The 17,646-nt window shown below is 33.0% G+C and overlaps 3 protein-coding genes across 5 annotated transcripts; all 3 read right to left on the reverse strand.

The window, feature by feature from the left end:
* Nucleotides 1–816: 816 nt before the first annotated feature.
* On the reverse strand, nucleotides 817–10,387 carry LOC110647687 (protein transport Sec1a). 3 transcript variants are annotated; one of them, XM_058142685.1, is made up of 22 exons: nucleotides 10,372–10,387; nucleotides 10,115–10,202; nucleotides 9,779–9,837; nucleotides 9,526–9,607; nucleotides 9,102–9,180; nucleotides 8,148–8,198; nucleotides 7,937–8,033; nucleotides 7,796–7,828; nucleotides 7,181–7,309; nucleotides 6,530–6,715; nucleotides 6,348–6,431; nucleotides 6,152–6,250; nucleotides 5,998–6,071; nucleotides 4,293–4,389; nucleotides 3,925–4,050; nucleotides 3,730–3,825; nucleotides 3,284–3,400; nucleotides 3,087–3,164; nucleotides 2,286–2,500; nucleotides 1,966–2,056; nucleotides 1,753–1,842; nucleotides 817–1,431 (listed from the first exon to the last, which is right to left on the reverse strand). In XM_058142685.1, exons 1-22 carry the CDS (start codon nucleotides 10,375–10,377, stop codon nucleotides 1,369–1,371), a joined length of 2,040 nt encoding a protein of 679 aa, XP_057998668.1. In that variant the 5' UTR covers nucleotides 10,378–10,387; the 3' UTR covers nucleotides 817–1,368. The 3 variants fall into 3 exon arrangements, with proteins under 3 accessions (XP_057998668.1, XP_057998672.1, XP_057998676.1); XM_058142689.1 differs by lacking the exon at nucleotides 8,148–8,198; XM_058142693.1 differs by lacking the exon at nucleotides 10,372–10,387 and having other exon boundaries at nucleotides 8,148–8,205; nucleotides 10,115–10,296.
* Nucleotides 10,388–11,233: 846 nt separating this feature from the next.
* Nucleotides 11,234–13,318, reverse strand: LOC110647691 (vestitone reductase). The gene is made up of 4 exons (XM_021801640.2): nucleotides 13,123–13,318; nucleotides 12,087–12,617; nucleotides 11,820–12,015; nucleotides 11,234–11,750 (listed from the first exon to the last, which is right to left on the reverse strand). Exons 1-4 carry the CDS (start codon nucleotides 13,250–13,252, stop codon nucleotides 11,609–11,611), a joined length of 999 nt encoding a protein of 332 aa, XP_021657332.2. The 5' UTR covers nucleotides 13,253–13,318; the 3' UTR covers nucleotides 11,234–11,608.
* A 793-nt stretch (nucleotides 13,319–14,111) lies between these two features.
* LOC110647693 (vestitone reductase) lies at nucleotides 14,112–15,684 on the reverse strand. Its single transcript, XM_058142724.1, has 4 exons — nucleotides 15,472–15,684; nucleotides 14,800–15,324; nucleotides 14,508–14,703; nucleotides 14,112–14,420 (listed from the first exon to the last, which is right to left on the reverse strand). The coding sequence occupies exons 1-4, from the start codon at nucleotides 15,590–15,592 to the stop codon at nucleotides 14,279–14,281; spliced, it is 984 nt and encodes a 327-aa protein (XP_057998707.1). The 5' UTR covers nucleotides 15,593–15,684; the 3' UTR covers nucleotides 14,112–14,278.
* Nucleotides 15,685–17,646: the final 1,962 nt, after the last annotated feature.

The following is a 17,646-nucleotide window of genomic DNA, read 5'->3' on the forward strand; positions in this document are numbered from 1 at the left end:
GCCGTCACCTTCTGCTATATCAACGCGGCAGGGCACAGCAGCCTCTCAATCTAATATAACCTTGAGGGATAGCTTCTATCAGAAGAGAAGGAGCTTCAAGTCCTAGAGATACCGACATCAATGCATAAAAAGTCCTCGCACTAAGCAACACAAGGAGTACCGAATCTAACCAAATGATCACTAAAATCAGAGCTCGAAAGAAAACTCCCTTAAAAATCAGATCTCTAGCAAGACTCCCTCATCATAGAGAGTGCAGATCTACAACACTAACAAAACCTAAAAGATATAAACAACTGATCTCGACGTGAGGAGGGAAGTTACAAACGGGTCAGACCAGACATCTTCCCATGCTTGGAAAAGCAGGGGAAGCCCACTGGAAAAACATGCTCGACAAGGACTCAAAAAAGAAACTCAAGAAACTTTCACTTTCATAGAGAATTCTCTCTCTAGATATCTAGAGAGAGGAAACAAAATTATCTATTTTAATTTAAATAAAATAGATATTATTTGTTGACATGCGACACCCTTTATAATAATTTGAGAGTTTAGATTTCGAATCGTATGAAAAATTATTATCTTATTTTTTGTAAAAAAATAGCTGCTAATATATATATAAATAAAAGAAAGTTTAATACAATGAACTTTAATATACTGTAATCATCTAAATTTATAAAGTTTGAGTTTAAATATTAAATAAAATTAAATGAATTAAAAGGTAACTTGAAACATCTTTTGATACATAAAAAAAAAAGAAGGATGAGTTTTTTTTTTTCGAAAATGCAAGAAGAGTAATTGTTAACAGTATATATTAGTATATGAAATAAAATTTGTAGTTAATTTGACAGAAAAAATAGGAAACATCATCTGAGGATGCAATACCAATGTGTAAATACATTCGAGGAATTAAGCATATAGGCATGTGTTCTTCTCTTCCAGAAACAGTACTTATATAGCCTAAACAAAAACGGCGTATTACTACAGTAGTTACAATATGTACCACAAAATGGGCTGATTCAACTTCCATGGGGCATCCTGAAGCCCCTTGAAATGAATTTTGGATTACAAATTACATTTCTTCCCCTCCTCCATGTCTTTCTGATGTGAAAAAATTATTCAGGAATGCTGAAGAGTTAAGACAAGACCATGATTGCCGGATGGAAATTGTGGCTGGTCTCTAGCTATTGTTGCTGCTAGGTCGTGATTCTTGACGAACAAAACCGGCCTTGTTCAATCTTCCTCCTTCTTATCTATAAAGCATGAACGTTTGATCGTTCTACTGAGAGAGTTTGGGAGTCGCAAGAAAAAGAAACCTCATGCTCACTATTACAAAAAATCCTAGAGGAACTGGGTAAAAGTACTCGGTCCATGTTAAAAAAAAAATCTGGGGCCATCCTGTTGTTGGACTTCGGTTTCTGATAGCATCTTCAATTTCTGTTGACATGCAGAAAATTAATTGAGCAACCAGAACTAAACTTGAATTGTATATATTATGATCTTTGTTCTCTTATTGTGCTACTTCTAATCAATATGTCACAAACTAATAAGAACTAATAAATTTTAACTCAATAGCACTACAGTACTCTCCAGAGTTATAAAATCTCAAGTTTGATTCTAATTAGAGTCAAATAAAAAATAAAATAAAATAAAACGAAAAATTAGATTCAGACTCCAATAGCATCCAAAATTTTTCCATGCATATGTAGCTAATAATTATTCAAAAGAAAAAAGAAATCATTAGTAAGTATGTGATACCGTTATGTATTGTGGAGGGTCATCCAAACTAGTACAACCTAGAACAACTTCCCTTCCGAGTTTGGTTGTGAGCTTGTGGCAAACTCGTAGCTGACAATAACATCCCCAAAAAGTCATCAGTAAAGATCCACAACATTACAGAGCAGCAACTTGAAAATAGCTGGTGACATCCAATTATCAATTCAAAATTGAGAAGTGCCTGAAAAATCTTACCTCAGATCGAGTTGCCCCACCAATGATAAATACAAAAACACGCTTTCCCATTTTCCTCAAATCTAGTGATGTATTCTTCAAGACCGAATCACTGCCAAAGGCATTGGAAGACTAATAAGAAAAGTCCATCTAAATAGGCAAAAACATATAAGCTGCCTTCAGCAGCCATCTATTACAACCACATAATGTAGCAGAAGTGATATGGAAGGATTAAGCGTGAAAGAAGATTAAATTGAAATTTCTTCCTGAAACCACATTCAACAGATGGCATAACCTTGATGTTTAAGTCACTGAACAAAGAAATTTGAGAGCTACCATACCTGGAATATCCATCATCAGAATGATTAGGCCTTGCCCAAGTTGCAGTTCGTCTTGATCTCATTGAATGAGGAGTTTTTTTTTCTGGAGCAACTGGAGCATTGCTTGATCGTGCTGACGCTTTGGTAGTTGTCTCCTGAACAGTTGAACTTGGTTCATTCATACATGAATACTCATTCTTTGCCAATTGACCTTTGCTAACCTTTTCAATAAGCTCCTGCAACAGAAATTATATCATGTAATATCATTCATTCATGAATCACAAAACACCAGCAATTTCCTTCTTTTTCCTTCCTGCAAAACATGTTTTATAACATGTGCAATTTTAAATAGTATAAATTTGAAAGCTAATTTTGTTTGCATCAGCCATGACAAGGCAAAATGACTTCCTTTTCTCTGTTTTTATTGGATGGAGTCAGTAGATTCCAACAGCACTTTTCTCAAAATGATTTCATTTTGGGTTGCTCCTTGATTGCACTATAGACAATCAACTGTGAAATCACTTCCACAGATGATGAAGCAGACTTAAATCTTTCCAACTAAATTCTCAGCTTTGAGACAGGTATTTAGAAGGATAAAGACTAGACAGTTGATCTCAGCTTTGCCTAAATACAAGTTACCAGAAAAAAGGGGACAACTAATGATTGTTTAAGACCTCTTTAAAGGGAGCTGGCAATAATCCTTTATTTTCAACAAAACTAATTTAGCGTCACTGTGTTTTTTACCCATTGCATTGTATACCATCCAAATATTAAAAAAAAAAAATACAATATATGGGCATGCTTTCACGACTTAATTCATACCTCTAACATGGGATAAAATCGAAATAGTTGCCATGTTTCTTCCTCACCAGTTCGATCCTTTCTGGCTGCCTGCTTTGTCTGAGAAACAAAACAAATATATATCAACAGTTAAGACTTTCTTGCAATAACCTTTTTTTTTTCAAAATGACAGCATCTTATACCAATCTTTAATAAGCATCTCAACTGTGTGCACACACCTTCTGGTTATCAAACTTGAGAGAGAAACTGCTTGTTGCCTTTTTGGTGACAGGTGATCCCACAATCAGTTGCATATTTTTCACAACCTTTATATCTTCTTCTGATAATCTAGCCAACTGATTAATAAAAAATATTAAAGTGAATTACATAACTGGTTTCAACAATTAGCAAGAAAAGTTGAAATTCATGCAGGCAGTATGAGCAAAAAAAATGATAATAGTTTACAGGTTTAAATATTTTATCATCTTTTATGACTTCAGTCATTGCAAATATGTTCTATACCTTTTATGAACTATTAATATGCCTGTCCTACTTCAGATTGCAGCCCACCCCATCATCCTTCTATAAGCAACTAATCCAAAAAAATATTCCATGATTTGCAATCATTGTGCTCATGCATCAATTTCTCAAATAGCTACCTAATCAGTAGGAATTCAGTAGCTACCTGCATTAGCTTTGAAGCTTTGTCACCCTCAAATTTCTCAGGATATACACATGCATAAATCATCAACAAACGAAGCTTATTTTCAGGAGATGCATCCTGCAGGGAAAATGTGTCTTCTGATAAGAAATTCTTGTTGCCATGTAGAGGATATTAAGCATGTCAACTTTACCCAATTACAACTCCAAGCTTCATCACCTGATTCATCCTGATAAAGTTGATAACTTCCTTAGCTCCTGCATCTCCAAAAACAAGATCCTGCTCTAGTTGCCCAAGTTCTCGAAGCCCCAATTCTCTGATGATTTTGTTAATTTTTCCAGCTATCTGCATTGAAATGATAATCAATTAAGAAACAGAAAAGGCAGCATCATGCTGGAGTAGTCCTTCAAACCCTTCACAGCAGCCCTTCTTGAGAAATTTTGCTTGTACAGACAAACAAATTCCTTTCAAATCCCACATTATACTTGCATATGTACATCATTAAGAAAAATTTATTTTTTAGGTTTTTTTTTTAATTTCTTTTTTAGATTTTTTACCCCTTCCCTAATCTGGTGCAAGAAGCAAACCTCAACATGAAGAGAAAGCTTCTCAACTTGTTCTTTGTATTTAGGTAAAGCCTGAACAATTTTTTGCATATCTCGGGTTGAAATTTCACCACCATCTCTGCATAGTGAATTTCAGCATCAGAAGTCTATGGAAATGAAGCAGTAGCGTTTGCATGATCCAGATTTTCTATTCAAGTTACAATAAAAATACATATCAACTGAGCAGCAGTGTAAAGTAAGCATGTTCTTATTTTTATCATAAAAATACGCTATGAGTATCAGGGAAGTTGACAAATTTTCACATAGATTAAAGAGTTTAAAACATGTCTTGAGACCAGATTATTCCATAATCATGATGCTGCTTAATAATCCTGTAAGACAATTTGCTCCCCCCTTCTATTCCTTTTGGTCAATGTTAACAATGTAAACAATGCCAAGTTTAACAAGCACATGCACTACTAATGAAGGCCTAGTTCCGAACCAATTGAGCTCGGCTCCAGTGATCCATCCATGTTCTACCAAACACATTATAATTCTATGCTAATATATAAAAACTCTCAAACATTTTCACTTTGTGAGCCTATATGTTTTGCTGGCTATGTTATCAAAGTCCAGGAACAATTTTCTATCACAGTTCCTGAGTCGGGCAAATTCATTTGCAGTGGCCTAAACAATTTCAATCATTAGGGTTCAACATGATCACCACTTCCTCAAGAAGTTAAGATTTTATCAAACTGCTACATTTCCCTCAACCATCCATCCTGCACTCACTTCCTAGATATTATCTCAAGTTCTCAAGTGACAATCTAAAACTAGTTTACTCTGCTGGCTATGACTCTGGCCATTACTGAACCATTCTGGGGATTATCATTCGCTACTCTTGTCCCTCAACCTCTAAAACTACCCTCTTTTACTTCCACCCAATATTTCAGCTTAAACCCAGGCCTTGTGAGATCATTTTGGACTCACAAGTGGACTTAAATACCAATAGCCATAAATCCACTAGATTAGTGCCAATTGCCATAAATCCATTGGAATTGGCCATACCATAAGCGACAAAGGGAGATTAGTTTCAAGATGGATTATTGAGAGCAAAAATTACAGCTATAAGAAATTCCATAAGTATTTATATAATTGGACGAAAACTTGCTCATAGTGTTCCTTCAAAAGGGTTGTCTATGCAATAATCACATGTCCCAATGGTTTTATCCAAAAGTTATTCTTGAACCTTTCAATCACATGCCATTCAATTGATTACTCATCATCTTCTGGAACAGTCCTACTCAGTTTAACACAACCCCCCCCCCCCCCCCCCAACCCCACACCAACCAACACAAATTTTTTTTATTAAATTTCTCACAATTTTAACTCTTAAGAACTAAACTTACTAATTTTGTGTCACTGGTCTAGAAGTCAAATACAAACCTCATAGTGCAGGTAGTTAGGGGTCAAATTCCTTTTGCCATATCCCCCTATCAAACCAGAAAGAAAAGTTGCTAACTTTGCATATAACAGCACCTTTTGGTCAAAGACTTGGCACATGAATTTGGGATTGCAATTTCAGGTTAGCATTTAAAAAGGCTCAGCAACTCAGTTCATCCAGAAATACTAGAATTAAGACAATATCCAGATCACAATAGTGAACTAGTAACCTAGGAAACCTTTTAAAGTTAGGAGAGTCAAGCATCAAATGGCAAGAAACTTTTAGAAACGATACCAGTCTAACCTTGCAGATTGCATTTGTGCAGCTTTATTCTTTGACACAAAGTTGGTCATCTTGTCATGCAAACGTTCACTAGCCTGATATGCCAGTTAGTGGATAAGAGCATTCAGAATCATAATTTATGCAAGCAACAGAATAATATAAATACATGCCATACATCTGCTATGTGGGCGTGGCGAAGCTCGAGCCAGACTGGATCATTATCTTCAAGAATAACTTCCTTTTTCTCAGGTTCACCACCCATTTTGCTAGGAACCTAACATACAAATATTTCATCCACACACAAGAACACACAGATGATAGAATGGAAATCCCTAAACCCCCAAGAAACAATGTCAAACAAGAATACATACCTCAAGAACATATTTATTTCCATCCATATCCAGTAAATCATGGCACATGGCATCATAAGTCCATTCATGTATGACAGGAGCAATCTAAAACAATTAAATCAATGAAATCCAACATTTATTTTTTTATTTTTTTAATGACAGACTAAAGAAGAGGTGTTGTCAAAGGAAAGTTTTCGGTAAACCTGATCAACAGATCTATCCAGGATGAGCAGTTCACAAGTCTCAGTTTGTGGAAAGTTAGGAATGGATTTATACTTTGAAAGACTGTTCCAAACAGCAGCAGCGAGCTTTGTAGGTACTGTATCACGAAATGTTACTTCAGATGCATCTGATGCCTTGGCAGCACGATATCGCACATGAGGAAATTCCTAAAATATCCAAAGAAACAGTGAATTTTCAACAAATAGAAAAGAAACTAAAAGAATAGAAAATCATTCACTTCTTATGATATTTCAACATAAAAAGAAAAATGTAATAATATACTTTAAATATCATTTGGAAGGAGGCAAAAATACTTGCTAATTACTTTGTCACATACATTGTTACAGCTAGAGCCAAAACCAAAGAAATCGCAAATCCCATGGTTACCAATTTGCACACAACTGTTAGTCAAGTGTTTCTTAAGGTGCAAGTCTGAGAACTTAATGAACAAATTGTTTTCCGTGAATGAAATTTATAAATGAACCCAATGAAAAAATAAGCACTCTTTGTAGATTTCTTTATACCACAAAGTTGACGAGAAATCAGGTGGTCTCGATTGAAACAAAGTAAAATTTCTAAAATAGGTTCTTAAATAACCATAATCATGGCATTTTCTAATTTAAAATTTGTACCTTCAATGAAGCAAAAACTGTTGCAATTCGAGTAGCCATCACATTCAAGCAAGCATCAAATTTGCGAGAGTTCTCAGCATTTGCACCATATAGTTCTTGCAGTGCTCCTTCATGGTCAGTGGTAAAAGCCTGCATTAAAGAATCTCAGAGGACAAAACATTCTTAACACATTTCTTTAACAGCTGGAGAAATGGATCAGAGTACAATTGTTGGAGATGTTTTACATTTTTTTATCCTGTACATTTTAATAAGTCTAATTAAATTGAGTAGCCAAATACAAGGTTTCAAAATGGAAAAATATTTGCGTCATAAATGTTCATAGTAATGCATGTCCCCACTTAAGTTAGAAGTTCATCAGTAGGTACTAATCATGGTGCAAATATTTCTTAAAAAAGAAAAGAAGTTCAAGAAACCTGGATAAGATATATTTATATCATTAGAGATAACTTCTTATTGTTAAGAGGCTACCTTTGAAACAGATCATAAAAAATAAAAATGAGCTTCATCCATGCATTTTCAAGAAAGAAGCTTTAGAAGATATATTTACTATAAATGGAGATCCAAAATGAATGGATAAAGCCCTCACTAGAAAAAAGGCCAGATATAGTTACATACCTGGCTATCTATCGGAAAGTATTCTAGATTCATCTGCACAGTAGCAAGTAAGAAGAAGACGAAAATTACAAACAAAATGAATTCCATGCTCTATTCTCATTTCTCAGCTATCAATAAGGCAAAAAAATTGAAAATCTTGACCTCTCTGAAAGCACCTATGCGAGGTAACACACTTGTATCAGACTTGATGTGATTAACCAATTCCTTTGGGACCGGTGAACTGAAAAAAACAAATGCTCTGGAAAACAAGGCAGAGGTTCAAAAACATAATTAGCATTTTGCTAAAATGAAATAAATACAAGATATTCAAGTAAATAATGCTACTATTTGGGTAATCTATAATCACACATACGTTTTATATAAAGGCTCCCTTCCGGACATGTCAGACAAGAACATGACAATACTGCATGCTAGCAAAAGATAGAGTTAATTGCAGGTATGCTAAAATTAAGAAGGAGAATATTCCACAGGAAATGTAATACAAAGAGAAACAGTTGATGCATTTAAGCAACATGCAACATAAAGAAAGAGAGAGAGCATGCCAGAAGTGAATAGGAGAAAATTCAAACAAACACTTATAAGTGCGTCAAAATCTAAAACCAAACAATTTTAGTACACACAATATGAAAATAAGCAATTTCTTAGGTGCATTCCATCTGAAGTCAAAAGCTTTCATACATCATCTTAAATGGTCAAGAGAGCTAAGGAACAGGCATCTTTATGAATCCAATAAATTACAAAAGGGAAAAAATTCAGTTTAGTTTAATTTCTATCAAAAATCATTTGAATATTACCTGATTTATAAGTCAAATGGCTCATGTTTTGACTGCTTATTTTCACAATATAAAATATTAAATAATATCTAAACTTTACAATAAACTTCCAATGCCAAAAAATTGCTTTTACTCTTTTGTCCTTCTTGATTTCTCTTGTCTCAGGAAAATTAGCTGCGCTCAACAACAAATCGTACCAAACAACAAGCCCTATGTTGTTAACCGGGCCACTATACAGTTGGAGCACAAATAGGTCCAAAGACAACATTCAAGACTGTTTTTCTCAGTCTAATGGTCATGCAGGCATGTCTAATGGTCAAGGCCGGGATTTAAGAAGTGAGACCACTGACAAAGTAAAATATTGAACAACTAAAGAATCATTATTTTAATGTAATTGAAGAATATTTCATGTGCTTCGAAGGAAAGAAAAAAAAAAAAAAGGAAGAAAGAAAGAAGAGAGAATATTTCACGTGCATTTTCACTCCAATTTAACTGAAGAAATAACATTATTAAACAAAACTAAAACAAATTACTTTTCTTTTGATGGCTGGATAAAATATATAGCATCCATGGAAGGTAAAGGTTCCCTCCTCTTGAAAAGCTCTTCCACCACTGAAATAAAAGCAGAATCTCTATCAGATTCTATTAGCAATTACCAGCAGCTGAAAACTTTATAACAAACGAGTAAGTGATGTTTAAAACAATGATTTGTAGGTCTCTCAAAATCCCAATACAGTGAGAGAGAGAGAGAGAGAGAGAGAGAGCGGCATGCTTCATTAATCGAATGAAGATGGATGCCAGAAAACAATTTGATAACGACTATAGAACTTCAGCCTTCAGGCCTAAAGAATCAGAACCCATACGCATTTCCTTTATTTAGCCAACTTGGCTCATACGCACCAGGCACCAGCAATATGAGAAACCAACAAAACAAAGTAAATTAACTTCGATTCTTACATGAAATTCCTTGGTCTGTGATATCCGACATCTTACAAGAATGAGACATGACTTTCACTGTAACCTTATCCATGATGAGTACCTGTACAGAATCAAATAAGGTTCATCAAAGTGAAACACAAACAACATTGACAAAGTTAACTACATATATATATATCACAGGGATAAAGGATATCTATCTTAGCACTATTTTCAACCGCCAAGCAATTTAAGGGATCGAAAATTTGAAGATAACTACTACATCAAAACGTACCTTCCAGGTCGATCTCGAATCCCCGGTTCTTGTTGATCCCAGCATTTCAAGCAATAAACCTGAATATGCAAGAAAGATAACACATTACCAAGAAGAATTCCGCCACCAATCAAGTCAATTAACTTCTTCAGGTAAGTTACAGCTACATTTTCTAGATGATGCGATGATTAACCATGAATAAATTATGAGACACTAAAACCAAGTATAATTCAGATAAAGTTGATCCAAAATGAAAATGAAAATTCAGAACAACAATTCGTTCTATGCGACATTTTCGTCCAAAAGAGAAAAGGAAAAATGTGAGGCAAGTATCAATGGATGTGTGTGGCAACTTACGGTCACGGCTGGTCTGACGAAAGAATTTGTACTCTGAGCCATGAGAAGATGATTCAGAATCGGATAATGACATTGCCGATTTGCTATCCTTGCAAGATCAAGAACAAAATGATCAATAGAATCGATCCGAATCCAAAAAAAAAATAGAGAGAGAGAAAGAGAGAAGAGAGAGAGAGAAAGAGAGAGTCTCGGCGGAACAGAATTGTGCTGTGTTGAAGAGAGGAGAGAAAGAGAAGTGGAGACTGAAATGCCGTTACATTCATGCGGAAAAGCGGGTACCTCGCTCCACTCGATGGACGAATAAACGAATAATCGGCAAAAAAAGAAAATGAATGGACAAATAAAGCGGGACGAGTTGCCCTTGTGCATTAATTTATTTTATTTATTATAATTTTTTTTTATAACTTAAATTATAAATTTAAAATCTTACTACTTTAATAATATTTAATTAATTATTTATTTTAAAATTTTAACCCTTTAAATTTCTATTAGAAATTTTACTAAGTATAAAATTTTTCTACCGCCAAGATTAGCAGGAATTCTCCTGCTGCCCAATACGGCTGCCACATGGCATTAAAAATAAAAGAAATTCACTTTTTCTTATTCAAATAGAGGAGATCTCATAACAACTGGGAGGTTCTCATTTCTCAATGAATAATATCCAATGCCTTTCATTTTTTGCATTGATTTATTGTCTTTCTCCTTGATTTTTCACTTTCGATATTGCTTTATTTCTTGTATTTGGCCCTTTTTGATTGCTTATGCAAGTAGAGGACATCCAGCATGGGCTGTCGCTAACTTTTGTTGATCTCAGGAAACTGATCATAACCCCATCAAGGAGAATTTTTCAAAAATTTTCTCATGGAATCGGCTAAGTTAAGAAGTTTCTCCTTGCAGCTTACCTGGAATCCAAGCAGCCTTGTAAATTCTGCATTTTGCAGTCTATGGATTCACAAGAAACTACTACTCAATCACTTGTGAAGATACCAAAACTTAATGTCACTTGATTGTGTCTGCTTAATCGGAAGTCTTTTTTTTGTGTATGTTGGTATTTGAAAGAAGATAAACAAAACACAAGAAACTAAAATTGCGTAAGTTGCAGAAATGGAGAGGAGAAAATAGGGTTAAGTTGCAGGAACATGAATCTTTCCCACTGTCACTCATTCTCATTTATTTCCAACAATATATATAAAGAGAACATCAAGTACATTACTGTTTTTACATCAGCTTTATCATACCTTCTTTATAAGCTTTTCTACCTAATAAAACAGACAGCCATACTTCTAAAACCAAAAAGTTAAACAAAGTACAATAATCGAAAAACCAAATCCTGTATAGTGTGACAGCAAAATGTCACAACCTTCATCAGTGTACTTATTCGGACGACTCAAATGGTCATGCACAACACAAATATGATAATTTCATAGTGGTGAATATGGAAACATAACACAACTGGATGCAGCAGTCTAAGCAAAGATATAGGATGTTCTAAACCTAGAGATATCCCTTCTCTTTGCAGCATTGAATTGCTCCATCAAACATTTCATTAAGCCCATACCTAAATTCGAATCCAGAATCTGTCAGCTTCTTGGACGACAGGGCATGGCCTTTGTGTCCCTTAATACCCTTCAACGACCTGACAAGAAAGCAAAATTAACATTTTGCTTGTAGTTTCTTATTCAAAAGAAGGACAAGAATTACTCACTCTACTGTTGGTATTTGGAATTCTGGGTAGTTGGTAGAAAGAAATTTAGACATCTCTTCGATAGTTATAACGTCTGAAGAACAAATGTATCTCCCTTTAGCATTAGGATATTCAAGAAGGAAGATGTGTGCCCTTGCTAGATCATCAACGTGCACCATACATGTATTGAGAAGAAGATTATATTGATCCGGCTTACCTGAAATGATATCAATTAGAACAAGGTACAATCACCTGAGAAATCCTGAGAATTGATCACTTAGTACTTACACAGAACCATGGATAATGCTGCCTGCAGTGAGGCAGGGAGATTCGGACAAATGAAGGGGCCGACAACAAAAGAAGGGATTATCGTCACAAGGTCTAATCCATGTTCTTCTGCGAATTCGAGAGCTCTCTTCTCAGCCAACATCTTGGAAATCCAGTAAGGACTCGCAAAGGAATTTAAGGCTCTAATGTAATCCACATCACTCCAAAAACTTTCGTCCATTACTTCTGCACTTTTATAATTAAAATCAACTGCTGCTGCACTAGAAGTGTATACTACTCGCTTCACTGTCTTTGAGTTCAAGCATACTCTTAAGATTCCTACTGTTCCATCAATTGCTTTTCTGATAACTACTTCCTCAGGTTCTCCGCTGTTAAAGTGAGTAGGGGTGGGAGTAGCAACATGAAAGACACCAACGCATCCTTTAATAGCAACATCAAAACTATCTGGATCACTAAGATCTGCATGGAAGATTTGGAGCTTCTCAGACGCTCCTGGTAGACTTGTTAGGAAGGCTACATCTCTCTTCTGCTCTGTTCATACAAATGATAAAGATTATTGAACATTGCCTTTAAATGGAAAATTATTTGCTACGTATCCTAAATTATTAGAGAACTCAAATGTTGAATCTTGGTTATCAGTCAGCATTGCACAAACTCGACAGGCTAGCTAGCCCTGATCCTTCTGAACTAATGAACTTGATTGTTAATGGAATGCTTTGAAAGCTCTATTTCCATAATAGGCGATGCATAAGACTAGCCCTACACCACCAGTAATGAAATTAAACACCTAAATCCTACGATTGAAGTAGCAGTATAGTGCTATTAATTAATAACCTCCAAAGTCCATCATCACTAAGCAAATTTGTGATTTTCACGGAAATCAAACACATTAACCAGCAGTTATAGGACTTAGACAAAGATCATTAACACTTATAGGATATAAACAAAGATCATTAACACTTTCTGTTGGTGTTCAAGATAGAATTGATAAGTGCACTATTCCCTTAACCATGTAAAAGCCAGTCATGTTTGTTACCTGGGTTGGATCTAATGGTGGTGCGAACAGAGTAACCATGATCAAGAAGCCTCATGATCAACCATGATGCTACATACCCAGCGCCACCCGTAACGCATACTGTACCTTTTTCTCCTTCCATCTCTGTCATTAGTCCTTTCCCTGTTTATCTGTCTTCCTCTTTCTCTGCGTGCGTGTGAAGGACGGATGATGATTTATAAGGTCAGGAAAAGACACGGGTTACATTTTTTAATTATTTTTTAAATTTGAATTTTTAAGTTCTGGTTGGACGAAGGTGATAGAGAAATAAATAAAAGTAAGAAGAGTAAATAATTTTTTTATTTTATTTGGAGAGGAGTGAGATAAAGATAAGTAAGAATAAGTCTTATTTTTTTTTTATTTTTTAAATTTTAATTTTTCTTATCCTTAATTTTTTTTACCCTCAGATTGAGTTATAAAGAGAAATAAATAAGAAAATATTAAGAATCATAAATATTTTTATTTATATACTTTTAAATTTACACTTCTTTCACTTCTTCTCAAACTCAAATATAAAAAATATACATTATCTTCCTTTATCATTTCCTTAATTCATTTCTACCCAAAAATATAATTTTTTTTATTATAACCCTCCTTACCTTTCGCATTTCTTTCACCCTCTTATCCTTTCATTATTTGCACTTACCTCACCTTATTCACACCTTATCCAAACAGACCCTTACTTGGTCACTGCCCTTTCTTACCATTCTCGCTGGCGGCTTTTCTCGGACGTCAGAGAATTTGGTTGGTTTTTATGGAATACATATCCAATCATCTGTTGACGTATCATTTGTTTCCCCTCCCCTCCTTTCAATGGTAAATTCTAATTTCTCCTCCTGTGGACCCTAAATAAAAAGATTTCTATTTTAACAATAATAGTTAAATAATCATTCTCACTGGATGGGTATATGAGGTTGAATTCTTGGAACATGCAACTGTCCTTATTGTTGGAATTTCCCCTCTCTTTGAACTTGTGATCAAAGCAACATTCTATTATGTAATAACTTCCAGATTATGGACACAGATTTCTTGGATTGATGGAACCATCATCCTCTGCAATCCTCATTGCCATTATTTATTAAGCATCGATAGCATTCAGTAAACAGCATATACACGGGCAACTATATTCCTAAAATGACTAGAGGTAGCCCTTCTCTTTGCAGCATTGAATTGCTTCATCAAACATCTCATCTAGCCCATAGTTGAATTCAAAACCAGAGTCCAATAGTTTCTTTGAAGACACTCCTGGGAGTTTTTTGCCTTCAATATCCTTCAGAGATCTGTCAAGAAAGCAAAATTAACAGTCTCATTATTTTCACTTGCAGTATTAGAAGAAGAATATAGGGAAAAAAAATAATATTACTCACTCCACTTTTGGTATTGGGAACTCTGGATACTTGGCAGAAAGAAATTTAGACAACTCTTCAATGGTTATGGTGTGTGAAGAGCAAATGAACCTCCCTTTTGCATCAGGATATTCAAAAAGAAATATGTGCGCTCTAGCCACGTCATCTGTGTGCACCATTGATACATTGAGCAGAAAAACATATTGCTCTCTCTCACCTAAATGAATGATGTATGATGTTATTTTATCAAGTGAAGCAGTTTACATACAGGGCATTCTTTAACCATCCACAAATTTCAACTGTTGGAACTTACCCAGTGTCATAGCCAGTGCTGTGTGCACTGAACCAGGGAACTTAGGACAAATAAAGGGACCAACAATAAAAGAAGGAATTACTGTTACAAGATCCAATCCATGTTCTTCTGCGAATTCGAGGGCTCTCTTCTCTGTTAATGTCTTGCAAATATTGTAAGGAACAAAATAAGACTTAAAGGACTTAATGTAATCCACATCACTCCAAAAGCTCTCATCCATTGTGTCCGCAACCTTGTCACTATACTCAACTGCTGATGCACTGGAAGTGTACACAACTCGCTTCACTGTCCTGGAGTTCAAGCATGCTTTTAAGATCCCTAATGTTCCATCAATCGTTCTTTTGACAAGCACTTCCTCAGGTTCTTTGTTTTCAAAATCGACAGGAGTAGCTACATGAAACACACCGATGCATCCTATAATAGCCGCTTCAAAACTTTCTGGGACACTCATATCAGCTTCGAAGACTTGGAGTTTCTCGGACGCTCCTGGCAGGCTTGTTAAGAAACTAACATCCCTCTTGTGTTCTGATCATATTATCAAAGCGTAAAAATTTTTATATATATGAACCTATGACTTAAGACCCTTTTATTCGACTGTGATTTGTGAAGTATTGATGATTTTTATCTCCGTTTATTAAAAAAAAAAAAAAATCTGAAAGAGATAAACCTTACCTGGGTCAGGCCTAATAGTGGTGTGGACAGAGTATCCATGCTGAAGAAGCCTCATGATCAACCATGAAGCTACGAATCCAGTACCTCCTGTAACACATACTTTACCTTTATCTGCTTCCATCAAAAGCCCTCGAGGAAGAAAGCGCACGGCACAAATTGCTCTCTATCCTTTTAATTTGCTCGCGGAGGTAGAGCCTTTGAAACGCAAGGAAATGATTGATTGGTGTGGCACTAGTGAAATGATTGGATTAATTTCACCCATGCTCCCACTTTAGGTGTTGCATCATTGTTGCTTATCATAAAAATTCTTAAAATATCTTTAAAATCCACCAATTATATTATAAATTTTTTAATTAATTTATAGGTAAATTATATTTATTGTTCCCCTTTAAAATTTAAAATTTTTATTTATTTAAAATAAAATGATTTTTTAGAAATAGTTTAATATTTTTATAAATATTTATAATTAATTAATTATTTAATTTATCGAATAAAAATATTAATTTATATATATTATTTTTAAGTTGATTTTAGTTTAATATTTAAAAGATTTATTATTTTAATTTCTTTATTTTATTTTAATGTAAAAAAATTAATAACATATAAGTGTTTTAATTTATATGAAAAATATTTAAATTCTAATTAAGTATGAATAATTTATTTTTTATATAGATTGATATTGTATATATTTTTGTCTTGATTTATTAAATTAGTAAAATAATATATCTAATTTTAATTAATATTTAGTACATTTATATTAAAATTATTTATATATTAAATTAAAATTTAAAGAATTTTATAAGATAAATTAAAATTGAAAGATGTGTGTATTATATTTATCAATATTGAGAATTAATAAATAAAATTTAGTCATAAGTTAACCTTTAAACTTATAATAGTAGTTGAGACGTTAACCTCTAAATTTGTAATAGCAGTTGAGAGGTTTTAATCATATTTAATTTAAAGTTAAATGATATTTTTATGATAGAGATTAAAATCGAGAGATATTAATGATACAAATAAATAAAATGATAGCTTAAGAGTAAAATTAACCAAAATATTTGCTTGAGTTAAACGCCTTCCGTCTAAAATGTCCTTCTCAACTTTTTCTTCAACATAGTGGTTGGGGCTTCTTTTTCTTTTTCTGAACGGAGTGGTTGGCTAAATTCAATAGCAAAATTAGAATTAAAATGAATTTCAATATTAAAAATTAGAATTTAATTAAATTTTATATGATATTATACTTAATATAGTTTTATAATTAAAATTTATTTATTTTCACTTTCTAGAGAGATCATTAGATGCACATAGTATATATACATTTTCTATCTAAAAAATGTGAGTTTTACTTTCCTTAAATTAAGAATAACTGATTGTTTATAAATAAGAGAATGTTATTTTTAGTGCTATGATATATCTAATAATTAGTTTATTTTTTAATTACTTTTAATGGTAAAATTAAAAATTTATAATTTCCTACTCTATCAATAAATTTTATACTTGTCTAGCCTGATTTAGGGCCTGTTTGGATTAATCATTGATACAATTTATTCTTGTTAGTGATAGTGATGATAGCGATAGTGATGATAGCTTTTTATATTAAGTGTTTGGTAAAATTATATTTATTTATTCTTTGTTAATATGTGAAATGACTAATAAAGATATATATCATATAATTTATTTTATTATTTAAATAAATATAAAATTATAAATTTATTACATTATATTATTTATTTTATTATTAAATTAAATATATAATTATTAAATTAATATATTATATTATTTAAATAAATATATAATTATTAATCTTTTATATTATATTATTTATTTTATTATTAAAATAAGAAAATAATTATTTTTTAAGATAATTAAATAATTTAAAAAATATAGATAAAATAATAAAATATTTATTATTGTTAATAGAAAAATTTATAATTAATTTTAAGTTTTTGAATATAAATAAATATTTTATATTTTATGTTATTAATAAAAAATATTTTAACAAAGTTGAAATATATTAATTAAAATATTAAAATTACAAATAAAAAAATAAAAATATTAATAATATTAATTTTTAAGTTAAATAAAAAAGGATAATATGGTCAAAATAAAAAATAAAATCATATCAGCTATCAGCTGATGAGAAACAACTCTAAAAATAGAGCTGATATAAAC

Source organism: Hevea brasiliensis, chromosome 2 (assembly GCF_030052815.1).
Source record: "Hevea brasiliensis isolate MT/VB/25A 57/8 chromosome 2, ASM3005281v1, whole genome shotgun sequence".
Classification (NCBI taxonomy): domain Eukaryota; kingdom Viridiplantae; phylum Streptophyta; class Magnoliopsida; order Malpighiales; family Euphorbiaceae; genus Hevea; species Hevea brasiliensis.

Excerpts from the sequence above, each read along its gene's own strand:
- LOC110647693 (XM_058142724.1), bottom strand. The coding sequence starts at position 15,592 with ATGGAAGCAGATAAAGGTAAAGTATGTGTTACAGGAGGTACTGGATTC. Across the intron at positions 15,325-15,471 it reads CACTATTAGGCCTGACCCAG|AACACAAGAGGGATGTTAGT; the intron begins GTAAGGTTTATC and ends TAATATGATCAG. Across the intron at positions 14,704-14,799 it reads AGCACTGGCTATGACACTGG|GTGAGAGAGAGCAATATGTT; the intron begins GTAAGTTCCAAC and ends TCATTCATTTAG.
- LOC110647687 (XM_058142685.1), bottom strand. Across the intron at positions 9,181-9,525 it reads CACAGACCAAGGAATTTCAT|TGGTGGAAGAGCTTTTCAAG; the intron begins GTAAGAATCGAA and ends CTTTTATTTCAG. Across the intron at positions 8,034-8,147 it reads AGGGAGCCTTTATATAAAAC|AGCATTTGTTTTTTTCAGTT; the intron begins GTATGTGTGATT and ends CTTGTTTTCCAG.
- LOC110647691 (XM_021801640.2), bottom strand. The coding sequence starts at position 13,252 with ATGACAGAGATGGAAGGAGAAAAAGGTACAGTATGCGTTACGGGTGGC. Across the intron at positions 12,016-12,086 it reads AGCATTATCCATGGTTCTGT|GTAAGCCGGATCAATATAAT; the intron begins GTAAGTACTAAG and ends ATATCATTTCAG. Across the intron at positions 11,751-11,819 it reads TTCCAAATACCAACAGTAGA|GTCGTTGAAGGGTATTAAGG; the intron begins GTGAGTAATTCT and ends CTTTCTTGTCAG.